The 19,281-nt window shown below is 30.5% G+C and overlaps 1 protein-coding gene across 1 annotated transcript in view; it reads left to right on the plus strand.

Moving 5' to 3' along the window:
- LOC145261143 (protein FAM135A-like) overlaps positions 1-19,281 on the plus strand; it is a 567,493-nt gene that overhangs the window by 489,838 nt on the left and 58,374 nt on the right. Inside the window, exons 14-18 of the mRNA XM_080119438.1 lie at positions 3,163-3,183; positions 8,177-8,332; positions 9,495-9,568; positions 12,727-12,890; positions 14,129-14,602. Of these exons, the coding sequence (XP_079975564.1) occupies positions 3,163-3,183; positions 8,177-8,332; positions 9,495-9,568; positions 12,727-12,890; positions 14,129-14,602 (889 nt within the window). The remainder of the gene's footprint in view (positions 1-3,162; positions 3,184-8,176; positions 8,333-9,494; positions 9,569-12,726; positions 12,891-14,128; positions 14,603-19,281) is intronic.

A 19,281-nucleotide genomic window follows, 5' to 3' on the forward strand; every position in this document is an offset into this window, starting at 1 on the left:
TGAAAACATCTCATTGATTTTACAGCAACAAATCAGCTTTCATTCTCAAGCACCCATTTTCAACATCTCAAATACCACCTCATAACTTGGTACTCAGAACCAAATCAACCACATCCTCAGTCTTGTTGGGCATCTAATGTACTTGACTAGCATGCATATCTTGGGTCAGAAACTGACAATGGCTCCAATATCATGATCTGTACAAAACTATGTCTACAACTAAAGACTAATAAAAAGACCCATTGGCTGTTAAAGTATGATGTATCACAGCTTGTGTGAAACTACTCGAAACTCCTTTCAAATCCATCTATCCAACCATTTTAACAGTTTTAAGCACTTCAATCGACTGACCATGAGGACCATGTCAAAGATTGATATCAGGCTGCACAATTAAAACTGAACAAAACAAGCTTGATGTTCCAGCTCCAATGACTTTCGACTGTGTTGTGAAACGGTCCACTCTGTGTGAGCTAATTGCAACATTTATTGGCAGAAAATTGCCAAAAACCGAACAGATCTTTGAATATTGTCAAATTCAGTTGTGTTCACTTATGAACTAATAACGCTGGGAAAGGTATGAACCCACGCTTTTTTTTTTTTTCAAATTATGAGCCAAAATAGTAATTTGTTGGTGTTTAATTCATCATGGAAAATAGGTATTGAAGAATGATTGAACCCCAAAAGAAAATACCAATCATGGAATCCATTATTTTATCCTTTAGTTCTCGCATTCCATGAGCAATGTTTCTGATAAAGAGAGAAGAATTGCTGTTTCTTGGATTGGAATTTATACATCTAATACTTAGTATTGACTAATTTTTGACCGTGACAGCATTTTTTCAGCTCCTTACATCAAATAGCTTCATGCCTTGTCTGAAGCGATATTCATAAAAACAAGTAAAATTAACCAAATAAAATAGTTTAAAAGATATATATAAGGATTAATTTCATATGGTATATGAGATCCTATTCCATACTCTTCAACAATGCCAGGTAGGTCTTATTTATTAATATTCATGGTTTTAATGATCAAGATTAATGATTTCATATGCTCTCATCTGTAAAAACTAGTGGGAGGAGCACATAGGTGGCTTCTTTAACTTGAGTATCAATTGGTGATTTATATGTATGAAGTTAAATAATGAAACTAAAATCAGATTAGAGTTAAACCTATTAATTACAATTATCCATTTGAAAATAGTTGAATGTGTTATACAAAAAACAACAAAATTTTAGGTTTAACAAATTACAAATTGATTAACAGACGAAATTTAATTGTTTAGGGATTATATATTGGTACTCCTATGAATTTGGATTTTGTTTTGTATGATATTCATATTAAAAACCCTTTTTTCTATTTATTTAAAAAAATACAATTTTGTTATATATAGATCATGGAATTGCATACATCTGCAAAAGATTTAGCTAATTTGCCTGTTCTTTTAAACTTTCATTTTAATTAATTCCCTATTAGTTTTTTTATTTTCTTTTAAAAATTTAATTGCCATGCTAAAAACAATGTTTCTATACAGGGTGGAATGATAAAATTGTTGTTATAGAAATGACAACATGATTCCATTTCCATTTGATGTAAACCAGTTTTCCTTTTTTTGTTGCAAACCATCTACTAGCTAGCCAGTTGTGTACAAATCCCAAGATTGTTCAATGAGTGAGATTGGAGATGTGCCAATGTACAACTCATGCTTTCTACCAATCCAGATTATGACAACAGAACAATTGCCAGCACTTTGAAAATGCAAATCCGGATGGTTCAATGCTTGAGGACACAGCTCAATAAAGTTTCCGGCCATGATTATGGTCTTTCATGTGGTTTCAAGTGAGGGTCACATCATGCCCTTCACATCTTTGAAGTTGGCTGGAATGTCAACATCAAAGTGTACCTGGATGTGCTGAAGAGTGTCATTATCCCCTGGTGCAATCAGGTGGCCACTGGCAGACCCTGGGGGTGGCAAAAGACTCTGTGCTGGTACATAAGTCCAAACAGACCCAAGTTTGGAGTGCTACGACTTTGTACCCTTCTCTCACTGGCCTCTCTTTTCCTCTGACTGAACCCGCTGGACCATTTCATTTGGTCATACGTTGAGAACATGATATCCCACAACACCAAAGCTAGCCTGATTGCTGCCATCTGCTGAGTGTTCACAGAGCTCCTGCTGGTGCTTGTGGAAAAGGCATACTCCCATTTCCGGACCCGTATCGAGGCGGTGATTGAGGCTGAAGGCGGCTACATTGAATGGATGTCAGCTCTACTGCATAATCAAGTTACCTGACTTGATTTCTTCAATAAAAATGTTGAAATAAATCTGTGGTGTTGTTTTCTTTAGGTTCAACAAATTTATCGTTCCACCTTGTAATTTATTTATATCAAATACCAATTTGTTCTTTTTCGTCAATGGCTCGTTTTTCATTTAGTTTTTTATTTAACTTTTTTTTTTACTTACTAATTTTACCCTAAAACCAACACTTTTAGCATCCATATACAAGGTATTACATTATCATTTAAAATCTGAAAAATAATAACATAAAAATACATATATGTATATATGACAACAGGCAATAGATGTTTTGCCAATAAATGACCAAAACTAAAACGAGAATAATCCAAATACTACAAAACATAAAATTTTTGAAGACATTAAGAATTGTAAAAATAAAACCTTTACCAAAAGAGTTGAATTCTATATGGAATAATTTAAAAGAGATTGATATGCTGTAACATAAATGCAGTCTGATATGGATGAGTTTGATGATTTCAATTATTGAAAGAATGGATGAGAGTTATTGAGTTAATGATTGTAAAACGGTTGAGATAGTAGGGTCAATTCTCAGGGGAAGTTCAAAATCAACATTAGAGGGAGTGATGAAGATGAATTTGAGAGAAAGAGTAATAAAGACCTGGTCAGAGATTGGTTAGTTTGCAAGTTAATTTCTAAAAGCTGTCCAATGCATTCCAACATTTAAAATGAATCTCAAATCGATGATTATGATGAATTATTAGTTTTTTTTTTTTTTTTTTTTTTTTTTTTCCAGTTTATTGAAATGGAGTTTGTCAGGTTGTGAAAATGGTATTTAATCACTTATTAAACATATATATATCAAATATTTTAAATATTTAACATTCGAAATTCTTTAATTTTTCAGAATATTACTTCGAACATCCCAGTAAGTTCCAATTTCCTTTGGATCTTGGTAATTAATGAGACTCTAAAATGGAATTTGGGACTAACAAATTTTTCTTTTTTTATTAAGATTGAAAATAATCATGCATAATAAAATGCATTGAGGAAGAAATGCCTTAAAATCATTAAAATAAAGGATGATTGTGTTGACAATAAGCGCCTATTATGGGTTAGTATAATGATATTTTGGAAAGGAACCTCTAAGAGTAGTATTAATCTTGCAACAATAAGTATTCGAAGTATCTTAGTTGCATCTATGTACATTTTGACCAAAGACATATCTACTAACAGGTGTAGGTACTGTTTTTATGATATATCAATCAAACAACCTTATAACTTAATAACATGAATTTCTTAGTTTGACATGAATTCTGGAAGAAAAAAAACCAAAAAAAAAAACGCAAAAATAAATAAGACCTGAATGAATATTTTTGTACATACAAAATTAATTGTTTTCTAAAGTTGCCAACCTGAAGATTAGAACCACACAAAATTGTTCACTACTGATTGCATATGGTGTTCATCCCTTTTCTCATATATATATATATTTCTCTCTATCTCTCCCTATATATATATATATATATATATATATATATATATACCTACTTCATTTACTCACATAAATTTAATATGCGAAAGTATAGATTTATGCGTAAACTTTAAGTATTTACTTCAAAAGTGCTCAATACGTAGGTAGAGCTAGTTAGTAATTTGTAAAATATATATATTTAGGAATCCTAGAGTGGATGAAACGCCGAATATTCAGTGTAGCTTAATCGCCATATATATTTTACAAATTACTATATATATATATATATATAGGCTGAAATTTTTTACCCCTCCCCAAATTATTTATTTTTGTTTTTGCGGTACGTTTTGAATGAATTTTATTATTTATACGAAAGTGCATTTTTACCTAAATGTGAGTTGGGAATAATTTTCCCTTTTACCAATTTCATACCCCCAAATGGGGAGCAGCATATCTATTGTTTTTAAAATATAATTATCCACTGACACGTTTTTCATCGGCTATGACTCATCAGTCGATAATTATATTTTAAAAACTATATATATATATATATACATACACACACACACACACACACACACACACACAGTGGTTTTTGTTAGATCACCGAAGTTAAGCAATGTTGAGCTTGGCTCGTAACAAATGGGAGACTGTTTCAAAATTCTAGGTTACCTGAATTGATTATCTCGGCATTGCCGCTGGTATTTAACAACACCGACTAAGGAGAGGTGTGGTTGGAGATTGTAACTTTTAACCACAAAAATTCCACACACAGCCTCCCTTACAGTGAGTATCCATAGTCTGTCAAGACTGGAGGAAGTTACTATATATATATATATATATATATATATATATATATATGGCACTTTATGTGTGTCTGTGTGTTTGTTCCCTATGGACTCCGATTTTTTTTTTCTCACAAATATACTGTGTCTGGGAGTGTTCTTAGAGAGGTTTTGTATCAGAATGCCTTTAATAAGTATGGATAATTGAAAGAATCCACTTAAGGAAGGAAGTCCTTGACCAAAGTTAACACCTTATACAGCCTAACATCACAACTGCATTCAAGAAGTTTTATCAACGTCCAGAAAGGCCTAGTCTATAAAATCAACAGTAGGATCAGACAGGGACACCTTCAAAATAAATGTTTCTGTTTAAAACACAATTGAACCATGAGACTTGACTTTTACATTTTAAACTTTAATTCAAGTCATTATATAAAAATAATTTTTAAAATAAAGCATGGATTCCCTACAGCTCAATGTAGACTACAATGTATTGTGGGCTAAGTCACTGCGGGTGGGTATGTGAAGCTTGCTCTCTCTGTATACTGCGATAGGTCCCTGACTAGAGCAGGCAATCAATCGATTTGATGAAAAAAAAATGGTAGATTTCACCAATTTCAATGACAATAAAAGCATGGGAGAATGAAACATTTATTGATCCTCATTCAATCCATGGCAACGTCGGGTCTCTCTGCTAGTATATATAAGAATTTTACTACAGTTTTATGACATTACAAATCATCAGAAGTGTATTTAAACATTTTTAACATCTGGGGTTAATTGAAGACACCAAATCTTAAAAACAAGTCATATGTTTGTAAATAAGTAAATAAAAATTGTCCAAGTTTAGGTTTAAATAGTCCCCACTACTATTTAAAAATAAATAGCTTTAATTAAAAAGTTATGAAGAGAAGTAACAGTAATAAGAAAAAAATAATTGAAAAAATCTAAAGTCCTTGCAGGCATTTGTTGTTTGTCAGGAATGTGTATGTGAAGTATTAAAAAATACGATAACAGATAGGATTACCATTGATTCTGTTTATACAGTATAATTTCCATGTTCCAACAGGTTTACCTGACGACTATAACAAAAATAAATGTTAGGAAAAAATACAACAGTTACCTGAGTACATATTTCTGATGTCCACATTTGTTACTTTATTAGCGAACATTGAGATTATCATAAGAAACACGCTGTGATAACAGATTGTGTATATGCACTAACAATGGTTTTATGCTGCTTTTTTTTTTTTTTTTTTTTTAAACATTAGTGCATCATCAATCTTTTGGAGTTAAAATCTATTTAGTATTATGCATGGAACTTAAAAAAAAACAAAAAACTTTTTAACATATGCTAGTAAATTTTCTAGTTTTTTACATTAAGTGACTCCATAAAAAGAATACATGTTCCATTGGTTTTCAAATGTTTGTAATAGCATAGCATTTGGTTTGCTCTCTATATGTCAATAGTTATTTTAAGTATTCCTGATTGTAAAAACTAAGTTTTGTTATTGGGTGGTGGTCTTTATGTTGCAGACTGACACACCAGAATGACCTAGAAACGTTCTTCTCCGACACTTATTCAGATTTATAATATGCATATAGGATTGGGTGGAGATTATTGTCAAATTCGATACAACCATGGCATATGGGCTATTGGATATATAGTCAAATTCAATACAACTATGGCATATGGACTATTGGATATATAGTGTTCATTTATGCATGGATACTGTTAGAAAAGTGATGAAACCACAAATTACTTTCAACTATTGATAAAAATAGCTTGTGTTCAATCCTACACCATAGGTATTTTGATTTAGTACTAAAAGTGTTTATGAAAAAATAAAAGCTACTTATTTTCCACTGCAGCCAGGTTAGATATGAAGTCAGTTTGTGTGTGTGGAGAAGAGGGGGGAAGAATCAGCTCCCTCTGTTGGAACACTTTAAAAGAATATAAAAGTAGCTTAGAATGGATCTGTCTGTATTCCTCTGTAGAGACTCCTCAGATGGACAGGAATAAATACATCTCTCCCCGAGAGAGGATGTGATGTCTCATAGGGTGTGTTTCCTAGAACTGAATCAAACTATACCTCATTTCAACAAAGGAGGAGCTGATGACTCAGGAAAACTCTTAGGCTATCAGAATGGTGCCAAGGTGAACCATGGCTAGTATGAAAATGGAACCGGAGTGTTTATTTGGTGTAAAACAGAAAAACCAAATTAAGCCATTCGTTAGAGTAGACTTCTCAGTGAACAGTCAATTAAGCAGATAAACATGGTAACATGCACAGAAATTCTTGTTTATACATGGTTGGTTTTCATAATGAAAAAAAGTTTTAATCTTTTTGTAATATTTTGTACTACTTATGCTTTGCTTTACTAATACAAGGGAGATAACCTTTGTTTTGCAAATGACAATTTATAATGTACATCATCCGGTAAGACCCTACAGCACAAAATACACTAATCCAATGCAGACACATTTATTTGATGCTTTTTACTTTTTTTTAAATTTTTTTTTTATATATATATATGTATATATATATATGTATACAGTGGTTAGTTGTATCACAATGATCAAAGAAAGAATCAACCCACAATGATAATTTTTTTTATAATTTATTTTTTAGCAAATACCTATATTTTTTTCTTTTCCATCTTATGCAGGTTTTTCAACCTGTAATGAAAATATTATCTTTTCAAAGACCATTATTTATTTTATATTAATAAATAATACTTATAAAAAACAAGCACATGGGAAGAAAGAAATTTATGTCTTTGTTCAGCTTGATTTTTGAAACAATTATGATATTATAAAGGATATATATAGCCTCTTCCTAGATCTTTGTTTGCAAAGTCAAGCCATGATATACCAAAAAAATATATATTTTTTATATAAACTTTAGAAATATATATATAATTTGGGGTGGAATAAAATAAAGCCACTGTAATCTAAAGTAAAAAAAAATGTTTTTATTTTGTATTTGAAAGAAAAAAAATGTTGACATGACCATAAAGAGTTTTTTCTATTTTTTTTTTTATTTTTTTTTACAAACTTGTTAAACAAACCTTTGGATAGCTATATTGATTAAGCATCAAAATCCCAGATTATTAAAGTAATTGTGAAAAACGTATCCGTTAAAATTTTAGAGGAGGTTCAGTTTATAATAAAGTAATATAATATCTCTCTGTTTGAAAATCTCAGAAAGTTTTATAAACAGAATTTTTTTGACAAACCACCCTCATAAAAAATCCTAAAAGGATTACATTTTTACATAGGAAAATGAAGTCCCTGCTAAAAATGTAATAGTTACCCCCTCTCCATTTTTATTTATATAGTCTGAAGATTTGGTACTTAATCCAAATTTTTAAGAAATTGAATAACAGTTTTCATCCTGCCTAGTTATTTTTTTTTCTTCACAATCCTCTGTCATAAAATATTTTAATTTTACAAGATTTTTATTTTTTAATTTTGGATAAATAAAAAAAAAAATAAAACACTTCGAGTTTTTTTTATTTTCATTAAAAAAAAATCAACATTACTTTAGAAAAAAGACTTTTTTAGAAAATAAAAATTAATCTTAAACTTACAACTATTTTTTAAAATGTTCTTTTTTCATTTTTTTTCTAATTTAATTTGCTACTATTTTTATTTTCAGAAATTTGACAATGAAGAAGATCTTCTTCAACGTGCCAGCACAGATGTTACCCAGCTGTGTGCAGAAAACGTTATTTTATGGAACCAGTTCTTGGATACCATCACAATGAACTCGGTTGTCCTCTACCATCTTGCCACTGAGCACCATAACCAAAGGGTATCTAGATTCTAATGCTTGATACATAAATGTTTTCTAGAAATAAATTGATTTGAAAAAAAAAAGATTTTGTGATTATTGTATTAATCAAAGTTTTCATGTTTCAAAAATAAATTCTTGTTTCATTGATCAATTATCATTTTGTAGTTAGTAAATTTTAAAGATGGCAAAACATGGAATCATTTTATCTTTATCAAAAAGATGGATAAACAATATATATAAATGGATGAATTCTTGGCAGACACTCGGCTATGTTATGGTGTATTATGCAGTTAGTGGAGAAAAAAGTTGAATAATATCTTTTTAATAGTTATTATCTATCATAATATTTCTTAAAAAGAAATGGCATCTGTTTTTTAAATCTCATTTACAATTGGATTGTTCTTTTCATATCATTATTGTGATTGTGTTAGAAATATTGGCCACTGTAACCATGGTGAAGTTGAGGACATAAGTCTAACTAAATAATGTTAAGTGCAATTCTATATCTAAAATATCAGGTCAGAGCAAAAGCTTTTGCCAATTTGTACAAGGGGAATTTTCAGTCATTGTAATTTATTTTATTCATATTGTTATTAAACGTATCACCATGATTAATTTATAACTTTTTTCTTTCAGATTATTAAAGCATTGTTCATGTTTTTTTGCAATATTCTCATCCATGTTGACCCAAAAACTACCATGATGATAGATGACTTGCTTTCTGTTTACTAAAGAGTAAACAGCAAGCGAGTCATCTATCATGATAATGCTTGTCCTTACACCGCGCTATTGACTAAAGATCTGAGAGGATTTGGTTTTACTGCATATTCTCCTGACCTTGCTCCCTTAGATTATCATTTATTTTGTGGATTATAAAACCATTTAGGTGGTCTTTGGTTAACATCACAAGAAAAGAATGAATGAGTTAAGATTCATATTTCGCATCAAAACCTAATGAATTTTACCAACAACACATTTATAAGCTCATTGACAAATGGAATGAAATTATAAAGCAAAGGTTGTTATTGTTATAAATAAGAATTTTCAAAAACGATTTTTTATTTACAAAATGAAATTAGCAAATATTTTTGCACTGGCCTGATAAGATTCTGATAAAGATCAAGTATTTTGCCTCATTTACCAAAGTTTATATAATAAAGTATTTATGTTTAATTTGCAGGTGAAGAGATTTGCAGAGGCGTTTTTCAATCAGGATCACACTAAAATCAAATCTCTTGAAACCTATGAACCAAGGTAACATTTGTAGAATTATTTACGATTATTTCACATCTATCGCTTAATCTGGATTATCTATCAGTATGCAACATGATTTCTACATTTAAACTTGTTGAGGATCACACCAGTAGGAAGCAGATTGACCTTTAAAAATACTTAAAAGAAACAAAGGGGGAAAGAATTCTATGTGAATTGTTTGGACTTGGTGCCAGCCATTGACTTAAATTTGGATGTACAGGTTGGAACAATAAAGTCGTCGCCCGAAAAAAACCAAAACACTACAGCTTTATTTTAAAACTTTCATTGAAAAAATCAGTTCAGGTAACTTGATTATGTAGTAAAGCTAACATCTATTCAATGTAGCTGCCTTCAGCCTCAATCACCACTGTGATATAGGTCTGGAACTGGAAGCATGGCTTTTTCACAAGCGCCAGCAGGAACTTGGTGAATATTTGGAGGATGGCGGCAATCAGGCTGGCTTTGATGATGTGGAAGGTTATATTGATGATGTTGTCAACATATGACCAAACGAAATAATCCACTAGGTTCAGGTCGGGAGAGGAGGTGGGCCAGTGAGAGAAGGGTATAAAGTCGTAGTACTCCTTCTGAAGCCAAGCCTGTGTCTCTTTGGACTTGTGGGCCCAGGGTCTGCCAGTGGCCACCTGATTGCATGAGGGTATCACTACATTCAGCATATCAAGGTACACTTCAGTGTTGGCTTTCAAGGTGATTTCGAAGATGTGAGGTGGCATGATGTGGCTCTCACTTGAAACCACACCAAAGACCATAATCATAGCCGGACACTTTGTTGAGCTGTGCCCTCAAGCATTGAACCATGCGGATTTGCATTTTGAGGGTGCTGGCAATAGTCCTGTTGTCATAATTTGGATTGGTAGAGAGCATGAGTTGTACATTGACGCATCTCTGATCTCACTTGTTGAACATTGTGTCACTTTCAGACATGATAAAAGGCTCCTATTGCTCTGGGATTTGTACATAACTTGCCAGCTAGTAGATGGTCTGCAACAAATAAAGAGAAACGGTTTTCATCAAATGGAAATGGAATCATGTTGTTTTTTCTATGGTGACAATTTCATCATTCCACCCTGTAGATAATACCTACAAGCTGGAGGCCTTTTATGAAGGTAGTATCTTCTCTGAAAGAGGGTGGAGGGAGCTTTATTCTCCCTTGTGCAAAGTGCTCTCACATTTGAGAGAATTCTGAGGGTTATTTCAGATGGTCAAGAATGCCTTTTTGGGTTCTTCTGGACTTCTCCCACATTTAAAACTGAAATTTTTGCTCTTGTACGGGAGGTATTTAAATTAAATACCTGCCAGAATTTATTTTTGAAAATCAGATGGATGACTCTTATACCCTATAATTGTTCCCTCTTTTCCTCAATCCTCAGTCTGATAATATAACATTAGTGACAGTAATGCATGTGCATGTGTACGCACACACACACAAATTTTTCAATGTCTTATCTTCGTGTTACTTTTACTTATTCCTTTTCATGCTATTTTCCTCTTTGTTCCTTTTGTTGGATTCTTAACTGTGTTTTTACTTGTTTTTCTAACATAATTATGGACATCTGCCTTAACATCACTTATTTAAAATCTATATTTTAATATTCTATGCTAATACACTCAATTTCACTATTGGTTTAGAAATTATTACATAAAAATAAACATCAGATTTTCATAAATGTTTTTAGGGATTATTATAAACTGGTGTAATATTCTAGAGATATAGAGAACAATTATAGGTTATTTAAAGTGTCTGATTTTCATAAATAAATGTTTGTAGAGCATATTGGTTAATTCATCTATAATCAAAAGAAGATAACTATTAAAAACCAGTGATAGTGAACCTGAGTCAACTAATAACAAAACTTGCAGTGACATAGGAAGTATAAGCATAGAATATATGATATATATGTTCTTGTCCAGAATTCTCCCTATATTAGAAAACAAATGAAGAAACATTTGTATGGTGTATGTTGATGTGACAAAACAAAAATATCATATTCTAAAATTCATGTAACATGATCAAGTAGTTTTATTTATAAATAAAGTCAAATTTAATGAAATAACAGCTGTTGTGTCTGTCATTCTAACAAGAACTTTAAGAAAGAACAAAACAAAGAGAACTCAATTCAAATTTGCAAGAGTTGTAATGTTTACAAATTCTCATTAATTGCTTAGAAATGATTTTCTTTATAAAAATTAAAACTACTTGATCAATTTACATACTCTTTGGAATGAGATATTTCATCACGGGTATGTACATCATACAAATGTTTCTTTATTTTTATTTTTTTTAATGTAGGGAGAATTCTGGACAGAAACCGATATATGTAACATTAAAACAAGAAATGTGTTTAACAGAAAAGTAGGAAAATTGTAATAAAAATTATTCAAGTTTGAAGATGTTACAAAGCTATCAAGTTGTTAAATTACTGCAACAAATATTCTAGTCACTTATTCAAAACTAAAGATGTTGCTGGAACAAGACAGAGTTGGGCCATCATTTAATAATACTAAATTAATAGTAAGAATAGCATATACTCTCAATGACATCTTAGGAGTATTCAAACTGCTTTTCTCTGTGTTTCTTCTTTTGCTAATTTGTTTTTCTAATACATTTACAGATAGTAATTGTCTGTATTTTTGAGATGAGGTGTTTTCATTGATTAAGATTGTCGGACTGACTTCCTCATCTTGGTTGTTATTGTCACAACGTTTCGGCCGTTTTGCCCTCCGGCCTTCGTCAGGTGTTTTGTATCGAACTGGGGAACCGTTTGTTAGGAGTCTCGAACCCAACCCTTTATTATTATTACGGGGGTACCGTGTTCGGACTCCAGCTAGGCTTTGGGACATAGTTGCTGATTCTCTGTTTTGAATGTTACTTTTTCACTGCCTTTGTACCCCCGTAATAATAATAAAGGGTTGGGTTCGAGACTCCTTACAAACAGTTCCCCAGTTCGATACAAAACACCTGACGAAGGCCGGAGGGCAAAACGGACGAAACATTGTGACAATAACAACCAAGATGAGGAAGTCAGTCCAACAATCACATTTACAGATGCTTACCTTAGTGTCAGTGTTATTTAAATATGTCTTGTTTCTTGTTTTAATATGTTACTCCTAATGAGTATCTTCTTATTTTCCAACAGTACGCATGGTCATATTGACTGTGCTGCATTGGTACGTGCTTCTGCCTACTTCCAAAACCTTCCTCCTCTGCCTCTCGAGTGCCTCGAACTGGATGGTGATTTTACTACACTGCCTATCATATTCGAAGATGTCTATTATGATATCAAATTTCCTACCTGTAAAAGTAAGTAAATTGAACTGACAGCTGATATAAATTTGGATAATTCGATCTGGAATTGGAGTTGGAATTCTTTGTGATTCTCATAAATAATAAAGATGATACTTCAAAATGTCTTATTCATGCTGCGTCAAAATGTTTTAACTTTTGTCAACCAAATATGAAAGTACAAAAGATGTGACACTGTTATTTTGAAATGAATAAAAAAAAATGGTGGTGGGGAAGGTAGTAGATATTATAAAGAGGAGGTATAGGATCTTGAATTCCGCACTATCTGAATAAATCTTTCTTTGAAGTTTATATTATTTTTTAAATTTCTGTGATTACAGTATTTGAGTATGCATAAAAATTTCTATATAAAACTTTACCTCAAAGTATTAGTATATCTCGGGCATCGGTGTAGTGAAAAATGTTAAGGAAAAGATGTTTGGTGTTTTTTTTTTAAGTGAAAGCATATTATCTTTCTGAATTTTTGAGGACTGATTATTTTTATTATTTGGATTCTTCGGACTGCTGTTCTCTTCTTGAGTGTTATTTTCACAATGTTATGAGTTGTAATGGTTAAAATACTTGGTACAATTTAGCTGTAAGTTACACTCTTCAGAACACTGACGGTTCAATCCTTAGTGCTGCAGATAACGCTAACATACAATTGCAAATTACTTAAAATTTCTACCAAGTCATGGCTGACAGAACAAGAGCATGCTACCCCCATGGATTAAATAAAGGTTTACATTTGATTGTTCCTTACAGATTCCAGAGTTCGACAGAAAAATTTCTGTGTTCAACAATATACGCTTGAAGAAGGTCAAAGATTATATTGTTGGAAACATTGTGTGAATAACACTTTAGATGAGAACAAAAGTCCGAATAATTCAATTAATACGAATGAACGTATAAGTTTTAACATTGTTTTTGCTTTCATATTAAATCCATAGGATCAGTTGAGTGTTTGGTTTCTTAGATTCTCTTTTGTTTACCATTTATTCAGGGAATCTAACTCTCTTGCTAGAAATACAGCGTACTTTTTATTTTATTTAATAAAATCTGTTTTATTCTCTGTCAGCAATCATTAAGCAGTCATTATTAATGATAAATGAGAAAAACGAATTGCTTAAACTAATTTTAATAAATATCATGTCTAAAAATAACAAACTTTTTGTGTTTTTTTTATTTTGAGTAATTAAATGCTGCATGGTTTTCTTGTTTGTTTTAAAACTTTTAATCTTTTCCATCTTTGCCAGATTTTCCTGTTGCTCAAGTTCAGTATACGAATCCTGCCTTTGAACAAGCCGACGGTGATGCAAGTAATTCACCAGATGTAGTCCAAAGAGACCGGTCAAAATCGGATACCTCTACATATTTCCTGTATGGCGAGGACTCCCCACAGCTACGAAACAAAGGCAAGAGAAAGTTCATCAAGAACATAAAGCCAGAGGCTTTTAAGCGTCCATCATATTCATGTGTCAACGCGGAAACAGCACCACCTTTAAATGATGTTGTCCTCGTTGGCTACCGGAAGAAGACAGTGGAAGAGATATCCGAGAGTCCACTACAGTTAGGTACTTTGAGTCCTGTACAAGCATCTTCTCCAAGCGATTATTTCTCGGGCAATCATCTTCCTAACTCTGTCTCCATGACTTCTCTATTAACACGTTCCTGCTGGAGTAGATCAAGTGTTAACTCACTTCCGGAATTCATCGATGGGTCTCATTCAGGTATTCAGTAGTACAAATTAACATGTGCGTCTTGAATCCCCTACTGCGTATTACCCCTTGGCTATTAATTATTACTATGATCACAATCGTTAAGAATAATAATACACCTTTGTTATCAGCATGTTTATAATCTTATTCATAAATTATTGTCTCCATATTTCATGGTAGTTGATATCGATAAACCATTTTTATACAATTTATTTTATTCATCTTTTTTAATTTGCTTAATTATACTACTCTTGTCATTGGTTTCTAGAATAATATTCATTATATATCCATTGTAGTACTAAGAATTTAAGTAACAGAATTTGGTAGCTGATATCAATAAAGCATTTTTATATATATTTTATTTGTTTTTAATTTGATTGATTATATGGATTTTTTATCATGTGGTCTTTTTCTAGAAGAATATCATAATCTGTATCCATTGTATTACTTGGAATTAATTTAGGTAATTTGATATATTTTTAAATCTAATCGCTCATCTTTAGAAGAAGCTTTGTTGGTCACTAGGCTGATTTGTGTGTCTGTATATGTTTTTCGTCTCTACGTGACTGACATATTTTTTTTTACTTTGCTGTTTATTGATTATTTATTGAAATAAAAAAAAAATACAACAGCGTAAAGTGCTAAAATAAACTTTTTGAAATTTTATTAAAAATATAATTTAATTACAAAATTAAATCATCCAGAATACGTTTTAGTTTCTTCATACTATACACAAGTCATCTCAGCCATTTTAATCTTTTGTTAATAATGAAACAAAAAAAAAAATAATTACTTTGCGACTCTTTGAAAGGAATTTTAAAGCATTTAAACTGTCAAGTAGAAAGTAATTTCTGGCTTTCAAATTCTTTGTAAATTCTTATGTATTAAAGGATTGAAAATTTGAGAAGCTATTTACATAGAATAAATAAAAAAGATTAGAACAAGATTACCGTAATAAAGTTAGTTACAATAACAGATTAGTTTAATTTGAGCATCAAATTCAAATAAACATTAAATGTTATTAGTAAATAATTATAATTTGGAGTGCTTATCCAGTTTTACCGTTGCAAAAATAAAAAAATGACACAAATTTTATTATGTATGTTAGGTTTAAAAAAGACAATACACCAAAAATTATGCAAATTCATCAAGTATTTTATGGTTTTTAAACAAGAAAAACACATTTTTCAAAACTAGAAATCATTTAACAATCAAATTTTATTGGATAAAAATACAAATTGTGGATGAACTTGTGTAAATTTTAGTATACAGTCTTTTGTTTACTTAACAGTTAGATAATAAAGTTTTTGTGCAATTATAATTTCTTAATATTGGGATAAAAATGGATAAGCACATAAGATTAAAAAAGCTAAATAAAATAAAAATGCACAGCTAGTTTCAGATGTTCATATGTAGACTGAATGAAACCAGTGAGAAGGAGAAATTAATTTATTAGGTCTATCCTTGTCTGTCATTTGAAATATCATTTTGTTGAACCTTTCAGTAATTTGCCATGCTCAGGTTTAAATAAAGAAACAAAATATTAGTCTACAATATAAAGAGTCATGATTGTATGATTGCTTACCTGTTAGCTGTCTTCAAATTCAATGTCAGCATAAACCAACCCATAAACAATGAAACCTACCTCTAATCAATATTAATAATCCCTTAGTGTTCCTCATCTTTCAGCTGTTCCTCACCTTTCTATCTTGTTAATCTTTATCCTTGAGTGGCTCTTGGTCTTGATAAGTGGTAACCCAACAATAAAAAAAAAAACGTTTGAAAGATTAATAAATGATATAAAAGACAGGTTTGGAAGCATAAGCATAATAGTGGAAACCTGAAAATGGCAGTAACCAAGATGAGGAACACGGTTTGAAACATGTAAATGGTGTAAATATAAATATCTTGTGCTTATACATACTCCCACCCCTCCATGAAAACACAAAAATATAGAAAAATCTTTATGGTGTACATACCTATGACAAAGAAAATATCGTTCAGCAAAAATCACATCAATTGATCAAGTAGTTTTCTTTTTATAAATAAAATCATTTTAAAGCAATTAATTTGTAGGTATTATGATGATATACAAGGCTGATTCTAAACTCTATTTTTGAAGAGCTATTATAAGGAGAAGTTAAGCAGTTAACCAGTGATGAGTTTTAAAATGATATGATTGTTGATCATCGTTTAGCCATAAAATTTGATTTCTTTTTTTAAAATATCATTTCATCGATTTGTGTGACTTTTGGTGTATGTTATTTTCTTTCCGTCACAGGTATGTATATCAAAAACATTTTTAAAATTTTGGGGGTGGGGGGGGGAGATTATAGACTAGAACCTAATAGTTCATCTCAGATATGTTAAATATTTTGCCAAATCAAGTTTTTTTTTGTTCTGCTCTCCTTATTATTTATTTTATTTTTATTCATTTTCTTATATAACTGTGTGTCTTCAACAATTTAGCACAACCTCTTTTTTTTATATTCCCCTAAAAATAGCATGATTGGTTGTCTTCCATTGTGTGTGTGTTTTTTTCTTTGTATTAATTTTTTGTCTTCTCTTGTTCATTAACCATTGCTGATTTGTATGCAAATATAAACATGTTCTTTAGTGTAAGATTTTTAAGTTCTTCTTGTCAGACTTTTCAAAGCGGAGAAAAGAAAAGGTTTGTTGTATTTGTAAATATTTAGTTCTGTTTTTTTTTTTGTTTTTGTTTTTAAATATTCTTTTTGTTTTCTTATCATTTCATAGTTTTATGCTATTTAAACTAACACTATTTTAAAAACTGAATTCTGATTTAAAATATGTAACAAAACAAATATTTTCCAGTATTTTTTCTCAAGATTATTTCTTCCAAATCTATTCATATTAAGGATAAAATAGAATATTTATATTATTTTCATTGTTTCGATTATTCAGACTGCTATTCTCATTTTGATTGATATATACAGAACGTTTCAGTTGATGTAACTTTTGATCTTCTTCAGCTGCTTCTTCTGAAACTTTACAAACTCTATACAGTTTCAAACTGAACCTTTTATTTATTTTATTTAATCAACAGGGGTAGATTGTTCTTGTTCTTTCAGTCATGATCAGGTAGGATATTGTGAATATAATAACCAAGATGAGATTAGTAGCCTGAATTATCTTGGAAAAAAAAGAAAAAACTTCTGGAATACACAGACACACACTAATTTTGTGTCAACTAATGGTTTGATACCTCTTTTAATCCAGACAGAATCATAAAAAAAGAATTCTGCTGCTACCACCAACTTGATTATTTATGCTGCACCTGCTGGTGCTAATCTCCCTTTTTTTGAGATTATATTTTATTTTGTTTAAATTTAATCATAGTGTTATCTTAAGAGACAAATTCAAGTGGCAACCATAGTAGTAAATTTAAACAGACTATTTCCATCAAAGAAAAAAATTTGACTGCTGAAAACAGAAAGTGACTTATGTTTTGCTTTAGAGACACAATAGGTGGTGCTTTATTAAGGTGAGATTGGATGGCATTGCAAAACCTTTAATCTGAGATTAAAGGCACTGAAAAATTGATGTTACACATGTAAATAAGTGTGTGTGTGCATAATAGTTAAAATAGACCAATTATAAATAATATATAATTGTAAAAATTCTTATGAAATGTTTGTGCTAAAACGTTGTCCTATTGATCGTATTAGTTTATTAATAAATAAATAAAAACTTGAATAAGAGTTAATAATTTTTATCCAATTTAAAATAAAAGTACACAACTGAGTTATTTCCCTTCCTTCATTACCCGTTCCATTGAATTAAAAATAGAATGGAAGAGTAAGTTTCTCTGCGAGCTGTGTGTATCAGTTCACTGTTTGTAAACAATTGTTTAATAATAATGAAACTTAATTCAAAAGATTTTCTTTTTTTTAAGTTTAGGATTTTTGCTTGAATTCTGCACAATTTCTGTTTCCATTTACGCTTAAATAATTTGTAGCAAAAAAGAATAAAGCAAACAAATAGTGGCTAATGATATCAAGTTTTAAAAAATAGTTTCCTATAAAAAAAATCTGTAAAAATCTATTTACTTCGTGTGCTTAATAAAGTATTAATTCTGGAATAAAAAACTAAGTTTATTTATTGTTTTTCTTTAAATTTAAATACACTAATATTTTTTGTTGCATTAAGTTGTGAATAAAACCAAATTTAGAGAATGCAGATTAATTTAAGATTTTTTTCCCCATAACATTGCTTTTATATATAAGTACTTTTTAATCCCCCCCCAATAGATAACACAGTACAAACATTTATCAAACTTAAGATTAATCACCTTTATGCAAATGAAATATCAATTCCTCCGTTCTAAACCTAAATGTTTATGTATATAAAAAAGATTATAACTAAAGACTGATCTTAAACAAGTTAGAATAAGTGTCGATTTTGTTTTAGTGATAAAGGTTGGGAACTTAACTAAAGAAAATTACATAGTAGAAAATAATAGTTTAGAGAATGCAAAATATTATATTTATAATCTACAACTATGGTAAAAATGATCAAAACATTTTAAATATGAACACCTAAATGAAAAGACAGACTTTTTTTTTGGCTAATGATATCTTATTACAGATTGTTATACCAGTGAAGTGAAACTTGTATATATCTGTATAAATAAATATTGATGTGTGTTTGTATGCGTAACTATTATAATA

This window comes from Euprymna scolopes, chromosome 3, assembly GCF_053919585.1.
Source record: "Euprymna scolopes isolate OS-2025 chromosome 3, ASM5391958v1, whole genome shotgun sequence".
Taxonomy (NCBI): domain Eukaryota; kingdom Metazoa; phylum Mollusca; class Cephalopoda; order Sepiida; family Sepiolidae; genus Euprymna; species Euprymna scolopes.